Genomic DNA, 11,660 nt, shown 5'->3' on the forward strand with positions numbered 1-11,660 from the left:
GAGACCCCGGCCACCAGGTGAGGTGAGTTAATCATGCGATCAAAAGCTCTAATCGATTAGTTACGTACAGAGTAACAAATGAAAACCAGCAGACCCTGTAGCTCTCCAGGACCAGGGCTGAAGACGGGTACGGGTTGACTGAGCACACACACGCTCATTTACAGCAGTTAATTCCGCACATGTAGTCTAACCTGCATGTCTGCGGATTGTTGGGGGAAAAACGGAGTACCCAGAGGAAACCTGTATGTAGGCACATGAAGGACAGGGAGTGCACACAGAACACTACCGCAACACCGTGCAGGTCACCGACATACTGCCAGCGTGCCCACCTCTGCGTTCCACAGAGCGGACTCCCAAGCAGGGAGATGGAGAGCAAACTGAGTGCAGGGCCGAACATTTTGTATTTCCACAGTCTCAAGCAGAGTAAAGCCAAATAACCTTGAGCCATCGCAGATAGTTCAGCTGAAGCCCCAGTCAACACAGGTAGAGCGGAGGTGCATTTTTGTTCCTTAAGGGACACATTTCTCAAATGTACCCTGAAAGGTACAACACTGTTCCTTGGGGGGAGAAATGAGTACCTTTTTACGAACAAGAAAGGTTCAAATTAATTACTCATCGAATCGCAAGGGGTATAGCGACAAGCTTTTGTGCCTTTTTCAGCGCTTTCTGTCCCATTTTGTTCTGAGAGTGTAATGTTGTCTCGCGTCGCACAGTCCAGAATCAAGCCCAGAGCAAATCTGTACCAATTCCACATAACTGGATTTCATAAATGGCATTCTGCTCTTCATTGCCCAATAGCACCCCCCTCTGGTCATTCTGGGACCTGCAGTCTGCCTTCGGTCTTCTTCCGAGTAAAGCCAGATAACTTCACTAAGTAAAACCTGGAACAGCTCTTTTTGCTTCAGCTCGGGTTCGGGCTTCACTGGCCAACTCCTGCTTTGTGAAACAGGGCCGAATAAAGAACACACATTTTCGTTCAGTGAATAAAGAGCCCAATAATGCAATATTCTGTTGTAATAGAAATCAAGTTCAATGGATTCTTCCTGAAAACTAAGCGAATAACTAAATCAATAAATAACGCAGCTCGCTTGAAATAGCTCCATGACGCAAGTCATTCATGTCAATGATGATGAATGATGAATTCTGATTCAAGGCCCTAGTGTTGGCATTTCAGGCTGCTAAGGGGACTGCCCCACCTTACATACAATCCTTAATCACTCCCTACTCCCCAGCTAGACCGTTCCGGTCTGCCAGCTCTGGTCGCCTTATGGTTCCCTCTCTACGAGCACCTGGCGGTCGAGCTGCACGTTCACGCCTGTTTTCCGTTCTGGTTCCTCAGTGGTGGAATGACTTGCCTACCACTGTCAGGACAGCAGAATCCCTCCCCCTATTTCGACGCAAACTAAAAACACACCTTTTCAAACTGTACCTTAGTCCTCCCTCCTGATTTCCCCCGCCCCCCTTTCTGATATCCCTATCCCTCTTGTCTAACCCCCCAAAAAAAAAGAAAAAAAAAGATTGCACTTATGATGACTATATGTTTAGAACAACACTTCATGTGTATTTTGTCTAGTTATGGATGTGATGCTTTAACTTGTGGAAGAACCTATGCACTTGTAAGTCGCTTTGGATTAAAAGCGTCGACCAAATGACAAGAATGTAAATGTGAATGATGTTAGGTTGTACAGAAGGAAAAAAAAAACTCTTGAGCATACAGTAAATCAAAGGAGGCTGTATTAAAGTTAGAGAACGTTGTCAGTCTCTCTTTACAGTACTGTGTCAGAGCAGCACACCATGAGAGAGATATGGAAAACCCCTGAGAAAGTGAGAAAGTGAGAAAGTGGAAAGAAGGGGAGGCCAAATTGGTTCCAGGTACTGCACATAAAGGAACAAGGCGAGGGATTTAAGTCGCGTAATCTCTCCGGGCTTAGTAAATGGAGACCAAGGGGAGATTTGCATTGCGGTTTTTAAATTCTTAGAAAGGATTATCAACGCGGACTACAAAAGAGTTCTCAGGTCGCGTTCTATCAGCGACATGAAGGGGCCAGAGGTGAAAGGTCATGAGTGAAAGGTCACCGCCTCACGGATAGCAGCAAGTGTTCTCCACCACAGAGAGCTGTCAGTTAAGCGTGCCCCCAGATTCTTGACTTTGATTCTTGACTTTTATGGGGGTGACATTAGCTCAGGAGCCTAAACGAGACACCTAATCCCGAATTGACTCTCAACGAGCTGGTCGGTGCCTTGCATGGCAGCCAGTCGCTGTTGGTGTGTGAGTGAATGGGCGAATGAGATGCATTAATTGTAAAGCGCTTTGGAAAAAGTGCCGTATAAATGCAGTTCATTTGCCATGATCAATTACCATGGCCCAGCCGCATTTAACACACGGAGGAGCATGTTATTTTATTTATCTCTGATTTAACCGGTCTCACAAGGATTAAAAATGTCTTTCAGCAGACATTTTTCAGCAGAAATTTGACCAGCAGCAGTGCAGGAGTGAGAAAAACAAGCAATACAACATCAGAACGATACATTAAATGGCCATTAAACTCACAAGAACGAGGGTTAGATTTAAAACAGCTTCATTCCCCTGAAGCAGGACTGTGCACAGACGTTTTATACAATCATCTAGACCTCTAGCTTCAGTTTCAGAGCATTATTCCACACTGAAGAGCAAAAGGCAGTTTTCCCAAATCTGTACAAACCCCGAAAATGCTAAAATGTGGAATGTAACTGGTAACTAATAGGAGTAGAGGGCGGCCAGGGCAGACTGTAGCGTAGTGGTTAAGGTAAATGACTGGGACCCGCAAGGTCGGTGGTTCGATCCCTGGTGTAGCCACAATAAGATCTGCACAGCCGTTGGGCCCTTGAGCAAGGCCCTTAACCCTGCTAGCATTGCTCCAGGGGAGGATTGTCTCCTGCTTAGTCTAATCAACTGTACGTCGCTCTGGATAAGAGCATCTGCCAAATGCCAATAATGTAATGTAATGAGTGGCAAGGAATTCACCCATAACTGCTTTAAGTCACTGTCACTGTCTGCAAGTGGTCAATGAAATCCAACATACTGGTTGAAAAGCGGCAAATGGCTTGTAAGATTTAAAATGTTTAAAATGTGTAATAGATTGTGGAGATGGTTCATAGGCTGACTCGCAACAAGAACGTAACCAATCAAATGGTGAATGAGATATGCATAATATTGTCCACTAGTAGCACTTCAAATACGCACCTCTTTTCCTGTGAAAGGTATCCAATGTACGAACAAAACCGGCTTATCTTTACTTTATTATTTATATTTTATTGTATTTTATTTCAGCAACTACATTTTTGTTCCATATATTTTACCTTTGTTTATCATTGTTTTACCTCATTACTGTTAGATTGCTCCTTTTGTTTTTCACTTCTTCTGTGACACGTTGTACATCCTATTTACAAAATGTCCGATACAAATGAAGCTATTATTATGATTATTATGATTATTATGTTTCAGTCTGGCATCAGTATGGACTTTATGGGATTCATGGAATCAGTAATGGCATCTACGGGACCCACAATGGCGAAATATGAAACGGTTGGACACTCTGGTGATCCTGTTTTGGTCGCCAGGGGTCGTGCGGTTCCGTGTGCGCGGAATGCTGATCGGCGCTTCGGCCCTTCGCCCAGTCTGAGATCCACGACAGCTCCCCCATCGCACAGACACAGTGGTACGCTTTAGAAAAAAAAATGGCGGATGGGTGCTGAACCCACATCAGAAAAAACACACACACAAAACCCTAGAAGGCGCAGGTAAACAGACTTGTTTCTTGTTTACTCGCTTCCCTCCTCCCCGTTCCCCACACATCTTCCGTCTGTGTCGTCGGCTGTCGGAACACGTATCGGATGCGCACAAAGCGTAAAGCATTTAGCTAGCAGCTAGCTAATTTACTCCCAACATGTAGCTAGCTAGCTAACGTTAGCTGCACAATGTTATTGTGGAGCATGCTTGTTTTTGCCACTGCTGGCCAGCTAGCGAGCTAACTATATCTAGCTTTTGTGCGCTGAGGTTCTTCTGGTAACTTGCTTGCTGGTTTTTAGTTTTGTAGCGTCCAGTACGTTGGCACTGCAAACACGAATTTAATATGCAGAAGCGAAGCCCCCGCACCGTTAGGAACTGTGACCCCAGGCTAATCCCATGTGTCTGTCTGCTTTGTGTTTTTGAATGGACTTGATAGTAGCTGACGCTACGTAGCTAGCTAGCTAACCAGCTAGCCTATCTTGCAGCATGGATTTTAGCCAACTGGCTGTATTAGCTAAACAAGTAATCGCCGTGCTTCCGACGTCTAGTCGTTCTGTGTTTTTAATGTCAGGAAACAGCGGCATTGTAAAAGAATATCCAGTTGCAAGCTTTTTCCTGACCCTAAAGCGTTGTACTGCTGTCATTTTTTTCCGGGAAAGAAAAATAGGAGGGAGCTGGTCGCCGTCATTTGGCGCAAGAAAAAGGCGCACTTCTTTAGAGAGAACATTACAGCTGGACCAGACACGTTTCAAGACTGTTATGCACTACAAAGGTATTTCGCAATCTCAAACATTCGCCTGTTTCCTAAAATGTAACGCTGATAAACTAACGTTGTAGTTATCTTGCTTAACAGGTATCCGATTTTGTGAAGACAAACTTGATTGTTTACTCAACACAGTTCGCTAACCATAATGAAAGTTGAAGCTAGCGTAGTCAGATAGCCTGACTATTTCAAGTTGTTAAATATTATATGTTAGAATAAATAATATCATAAAATTAGATGATGTAGACAAATAGATAATATTCTTGATTTAGTTTGCATCGGAGAATTGAACGTCACTGTAACATGCTATCTGCATGTCTCGTTAAAGATATTACCTAACGTTGTTTTCACGTGTTCTAGCTATGTTTTATAGTAAAGGCAGGTAATTAGAGTGCTGCACTGATTGGTACTAAAATAGCTTGGTGCTGCGTAATTTTCGAAAACAAGAACTCTCGGCATATTTTAATAATAGAAAATATGTATGTATATATATTTTGCTCTAGATAGCAGTTACTGCCTATGTAGCTAGCAACCTGATGTACAAGTAAGTTAAACTCAAGTTTAACACATTTTAAAATAATAATTACTTTTTATCATTGTAGCGATTCAAAAATAATTTTACATAGTCTTTTCTGTGAATAACGCCAACGCCACTGACGGAAGACCCCAACTGATGTTGGAGTTCAGCCCATTTTCAAGAGGCATAACGTAATGTTACAAAAGTGAGCCAGCGTTGGGATAATTAATAATTTAGGCATGCACCGTTCCCACAAATTTCACTTTGTCGCGTGTTAATCTAGCATCGCACAACCTTCATGAAGTTATACATGCTAAGGTTAAAACTACGCACATTACAACTGCCACTGCCGACGTTAGCCACATTAGGCGTGTAGCCAGCTAACCTTTCTGGGGGTGATCTGTAATTATGGGGCCGCTAAACAAATGCCTGTCTCCTTGTTAGCGGTTTGCCCCCCTGACCCACATCTGTCGCGCAGCGCCAGACGACACGCCTACGGTCTGCGCGGATAGCTGCGGGGAGTCTGAAACTGTATTTGCTATTCTTGTAGCTAATGCACACTCACAGTTGACCCGCACAGTTATAACTTTAATTCAGTAAAAAAAAAAAACACAGCGATGTATTTGCATTTTAATCTCTGCAACCGTGACAGGTCGGTTTAAAATAAGATTTTTTGTCCCGGCGGTCCTGTGTTTGTATATTCTTTCGCCACGCTTGGTTGTTTCTTTCTTCTTCTTTTTTTTCCCACTTCGGAAGTGGCATAGCTGGAGGCTTGCCTCGGTGCTTTGAAAACATCGCTAACGGGCTCCAATCTTTCAGTCAGTCAGTCAGTCAGTCACTCAGACGGCGCTTTAGCGGCGCGGTTGTTGTAAAAACGGCCCTTGAGGGTGCAGTTTGGAGACGATGAAGAGGCATTCAGAGAGACGCTGACAGCTAGCCTAGACCTGCTGTCCTAAGTTGCCTTCTTTCTCCCTCCCCTCCTCCCCGTCTGACAAACAAGGCACCCGAAGCAAACAGCATTGTCTGATGCACTGACCAGACCACTGGACTCGCTGAATAGAAATTGGCAGCAATTCATAAAATAAAAAGCGCCGACAATGCATGTCCAGAATATCAAGGGATGAATTTAATGAACTCCCCACACCCCCTCCCCCCGCATGAGGGTGCGTGTAAAAGTGTTGTTTCTTTGTAGGTCTGCGTTGCTGAGGATTGGTCAGTATAACTGGAGTATGAGGAAGCCAAGCCCACAAAAAGGTAAGAGCGTTTTACACACACCCATCTCCTGCTCCCCACCAATCAGAGTTATGTTGTGATGAAGAGCAGAGTTTCACTTCTGATGTCATAGTTTGGCTCTCCTGTCCCGTGATTGGCTGCCCATGTTTTGTCCAAATGCACTGCGCTGGATTTGGTATTTGGTTGGCATTTATATCCCGCCTTTATCCAAAGCGCTGTACAATTGATGCTTCTCATTCACCCATTCATACACACACTCACACACCGACGGCGATTGGCTGCCATGCAAGGCACCGACCAGCTCGTCAGGAGCATTTGGGGGTTAGGTGTCTTATTTGGTTGAAAGTATTTAGTTCAGATGCACTGTTCCATCTACATTGCCCCTGTTCCATCTACAGTTCCTCTCTCTCTCTCTCTCTCTCTCTCTCTCTCTCTCTCTCATTAGCATGACATTGTTGTCAAAGCAGAGGTTACTGATATTACACAAATGTCATGCAAAACATGTAAACTATTTTCGTCTGTCTCCCTCCTCTCTCTCCGTCTCTCTCTCCCTCCCTCTCCATCTCTCTCTCCCTCCCTCCCTCCCTCCCTCCCTCTCTCCCTCCCTCCCTCTCTCCCTCTCTCCTCCAGCACCCGAATGGAAGGATGGCAGAAGGATCAGACACGCCCGGAGTGGTCGCCCGTCGCGGGTCCCGGCCCAGTACCAGGGTAAGGCCCCGCTGGTCCGACAGGCTATCTGGTCCTGACTGCAACAGCGGAGCTGAAGAAGGGTTCCGGGGAGGAACATTTAAAATATCATGAGATAATCATTTAGGATATTTCATACCTGGATTGTGCAGGGTTCATGTGGTATGGTCAGGGGTTGTCAGACAGGGCAGTTGACTGAGGTCTTCAACCAGCCAACCCTCTGAAGTCGGAGGTCGGAGGTCGGAGGTCGAAGGGTAAAGGGGCCTCACTGTTTTTGTCTGTTCCTCAGGGCACTTCAGCTGGGATAAATACCTGAAGGAGACAGGGGCCATCGCTGCCCCTGCCCACTGTTTCAGACAGGTGAGTGCACCTTAGCCCAGTCAAGCACCTTAGCCACTGGGCTATAGGCTGCCCCATAACATAATATCATATATAGATCACATGATGTAAAAATCCATGCTGCGGTAAGAGAGTAAAAAAATATATAAAATAAAATAAAAAAGGCCTGTTTCAGAAGCACACAGGGCAGCCTCTGTGCTGGGAGGGGACGGTCACGGGCAGTCGAGTTCGCCAAGAGCCGTTTCTGTGTCTCTGCAGCGATCTCGTTGTCCTCAGTTACCCGTGCGTTCGATGTGTTTGCATAGAGCCGTGATTATCCTCCCTTGTGCAAACAGCGAGCGAGAATCGGTGTCCTCTCCGGGCCTGGCTGTGTGTACACAGGTGCACACAGGTGTTTAATGCCCCCGGGGCCCGTGTTGTACATCATCGCTTCTGTTTGAGTTTCCAAATCCCTCTCTCATGGACTCTCAGTGGACGTGGTGTAATCGCTAAATCTGCCTCGCCTTTCGTCCCTCTGTTTACTAACAGTTTAATCCCGTGCTTATTATTATTATTATTATTTTCGCACTGTTGGCCGAGAAGAAGTTTCCGGGTTCAAATCCCGGCTAGATCCACTCTTGCGTGGAGTTTGCATGTTCTCCCTGTGTTTGCGTGGGTTTACTCCGGGTACTCCAGTTTCCTCCCACAGACATGCGTGTCAGGTTAGGTGCACTCTTGCTGTTGCCCTTGACCAAGGCACTGGCCTCAGACCTGGAGTTGGTCCCGGGGTGCTGAACTGTGGCTACCCACTGCTCCTAAATAACCAGGATGGGTCAAATGCAGAGGACACATTACCCCACAGGTTTCTATCCAAAGCGACTTAGTTTATTAGATTAGGGCCAAACCACCCTGAAGCAATGTGTGGTTAAGACCCAGCTCAAGGGCCCAACAGCTACACCGAGGCTTGAACCTTCCTGGTCCCGGTCAAGCACCTTGGCCACAAGGCTATAGGCAGCCCCACAACATAATATCTTACATAGATTAGATATGGCCTGTAGCGTAGTGGTTGAGGTAAATGACTGGGACCCGCAAGGTTGGTGGTTCGAGCCCCGGTGTAGCCACAATAAGATCCGCACAGCCGTTGGGCCCTTGAGCAAGGCCCTCATCCCTGCATTGCTCCAGGGGAGGATTGTCTCCTGCTTAGTCTAATCAACTGTACGTCGCTCTGGATAAGAGCCATAAGAGCCATTCATGTAACATGAAAAGACATCTGGGTTTTTATTGCAGAGGACACATTTATCTTTAAGCTATCCCTCCCTGTCTCGCAGAGCGAGAAGGCTTGAACCTTCCTGGTCCCGGTCAAGCACCTTAGCCACCAGGCTATAGGCTGCCCCACAACATATCATCATATATAGATATGAAAAGATATCCTAAAGATAACCCTCACCCCCAGATACCCCCCGTCATCCGCCGTGTGTGAGCCGATATGGCCACATAAGCACTTTACTCTTATAACTACCCCATACTTTCCCATGAGACACCTGAGTGGATCCACGTCTTCTGCTGACACGCATGCATTGCCTGTTCTTGATTCCTTCAATCGGGGGAACAACTCCAGGTGCCAATTCAATAGCGTTTACTCTCCGAAGTGTATCCGAAGTCGCGGTATCGGGCGAATTCCTGCACGTTCCCAACACCCCATTCCCTTGCCCAGTCTTCCTTACCCCCTCCACCCCCAGCCTCCCCTTCTTAAAGGGGCGGTTCACCTGAAATTGAAATTACCACCGCCCCTCCCCCGGTCTCTTAGAGCCTGACCCCGCCGGTGAACGAGTTCAAGGCGGGGATGAAGCTGGAGGCGCAGGACCCGCGGAACACCACCTCCACCTGCATCGCCACGGTGGTGGCGCTCACCGGCTCGCGGCTGCGCCTGCGGCTGGACGGCAGCGACAACAAGAACGACTTCTGGCGCCTGGTCGACTCGTCCGAGATCCAGCCCATCGGCAACTGCGAGAAGAACGGCGGCATGCTGCAGCCGCCATTGGGTGAGGAGAGGGAGGGGCGGGGCTAACGGGGGGGAACCAATCGGGGGGACCGACTCGCCTTGTCTGTCTCGAAACCTAATCTGTTCATTTACTGCTTATCATTAATCCTCCTCATATCTCCTAGGCCACCCCCCCCCACACACACACACTTGCATTTTTCCGTGAATTTAAAGGTACAATAGGTAAGATTTTTTTGTTAAAACATTGTTACAACACCATTGCAAATCCCTTCCTATCCTTGCAGAAGGCTCACCGACATGTTGACTCACACTCTGCCTGTGTGTCTAGTCCTTAAATTCGGGTTTCAAAATGTGCAGGTGACGGGGGCCGGCACTCTGAACCAAAACATTGTATAACTGCACAATAATTCGAGCTCATTGGTTGAACATTGGTTCTAATTGCCACAGCCAATGGCGTTTAAACATCAGCGCGTTCACAGGGAAGCTCTATTGTACCTTTAAAACCCAGCTCAGGGACTACAGTTAATTTAGCCAGCTGGTTAAAACTGCAGCAATTACAGTAATGTTTATTAATTTGCATGGTCCCTGTTTCAACTAAACTAAAAAACTAAATTAAACTTTCACACACCCACAACTATTTTCCTGTCCCTGACATTTTGAATCCTTCGCTGTATTTTACTGCCGTGTATACCTCAGTATATGTCCAGTGGATGCTGTGTCATTTGCGAAAAGCAATTACTAACGTGTGTAATGGCATGAATATATTTTTTTAAACGTTTTGAAAAACAGTGTCCATTTTTGGTATTACTTTTCATGTTTCAGAAACCCTGTTCGTCCGTGAACTCCGCTGAACTCAGGAATCAGCCCTAACTTACTTTTTGAAATCGCGGCTAATTCACCGGGAGTCTAACTGAACTTGTATAAACACGAGGCGAGACGAGTCTACCGTGAATGACTTCGCTACTGAAACGTTATTTAGAAAAGCCCGCTAGGATGTGCGCGGATTACGATGCGCGTTTTTGGAGGAGCGTTCGGCGGGAATAAGAACAGCTTTGAGAGTGATTAAAATGAGACGATTCAATAACGCGACGGAAACGGCGATTATCTACGGAGGAAAATACCGTCTCCTGCATTTAAAATGACACAATTCCTAATGTTGTTTATGTTTTGCTCTTTTCGGCGGAGGCGATCTAATTTCTCAGAATGATGCAATTATTGCCGCCTAGACGGCGATATTACGAGTTGCTTTTTTGTGTGTGTAGAGGCCGGAAGCCTGAGCCGAAACCGAAATCCTTTAGACCAATTTAAAGCGAAACGATTCAGGTTAGTGTCACTCTAACCGGCCTGTAAAGGGTTTAGCAGGACAAAGAAATCCTGACAGATGACTGCAGGTGATTCTTCACTGTCGTCTGTGTAGGCGGGAGCACTCTGACTGCGCGCGGTTTTGCTGTCACTAATAAAGTGAAATTCTGTCTGTGAGGTGATGTATAGCCCCTTTCTCTCCAGGAGGAAGACGTCTCTGTTTTTAGCCGTGACTCGGACGATGGCATCGTTTGTTTTGTGCTCCGCGATATAAATTGAGTGGAGCAAATCCCGGGCGCTGTCACCGACGTTGTTATCTCTGGTAATGTCTGACACTGATTGGCCCATTTGATTCACACTTTTCACACTTTTCTCTGTTTTTGGGGGGAGAGTGGGGTGCTTTAAAAACTAGACAAGGATGACACCCCGATCGTCTTAATAATGGTCGTTATCTTTCAACGCTTTTAAAATAAATGCTGGTGGGCTAATTTGGGCAGTGTGGCATAGTGGCCTACTTGCTTATGGGGATCTCATGCACGGGGGGCAGTTCAGGTAAACCGCAGCTTGGGTCTAATGAAAGCAAAACAACATGGAGAAATATAACTGCTTAATGGGCTTTTAACGGGGACGTTGTGGGACCTTGGGGGTCCTTCAGGGTACCGTAGGGGTCCCTGGTCCCAGACCTTACATGCAATAGCTTTTTAACTTAAGTTGGGGGTCCCCCGGTTGCCTTTGAGCCTGGGTTGGGGGGGGTCCCCGGATCAGAAATGGTTGAAACCCCCTGCGTTTTGAACTGTTCAGCCGGCGTTATAGATACAAGGTTCTCCGGTAACCAGTCTCTGGGCTCATCTGTGTTGGTGTTGGGCACACAGCTGCAAGGTTCTCATCGCCTCTGTTGACCTCGATTGACCCCGATTTTGCTCAAGTTATGTTTGCTATCCTCTAACGGGTTTGTTGTCATACTGTTGGACAAAAGAGGCACGGACTTCGTCAGACTAAGGGGCTTCCTCAGAAAACAGCTTGGAGAGCCATCACTGTGCATAATGTAGTGGTAAATAGCATTTATATA

At 46.5% G+C, this 11,660-nt stretch overlaps 1 protein-coding gene across 3 annotated transcripts in view; it reads left to right on the forward strand.

Annotated features, from left to right (window-relative positions):
* The first annotated feature begins 3,647 nt into the window (after positions 1-3,647).
* Positions 3,648-11,660, forward strand: part of LOC133138079 (polycomb protein SCMH1) — a 28,006-nt gene continuing 19,993 nt past the window's right edge. For all 3 annotated transcript variants that reach the window (XM_061256532.1, XM_061256550.1, XM_061256540.1), the window contains exons 1-6: positions 3,648-3,780; positions 4,429-4,541; positions 6,242-6,303; positions 6,913-6,990; positions 7,259-7,329; positions 9,095-9,329. In XM_061256532.1, coding sequence (XP_061112516.1) covers positions 6,279-6,303; positions 6,913-6,990; positions 7,259-7,329; positions 9,095-9,329 — 409 coding nt within the window. In that variant the 5' untranslated portion in view covers positions 3,648-3,780; positions 4,429-4,541; positions 6,242-6,278. The remainder of the gene's footprint in view (positions 3,781-4,428; positions 4,542-6,241; positions 6,304-6,912; positions 6,991-7,258; positions 7,330-9,094; positions 9,330-11,660) is intronic.

The sequence above is a fragment of the Conger conger genome, chromosome 1 (assembly GCF_963514075.1).
Source record: "Conger conger chromosome 1, fConCon1.1, whole genome shotgun sequence".
NCBI lineage: Eukaryota > Metazoa > Chordata > Actinopteri > Anguilliformes > Congridae > Conger > Conger conger.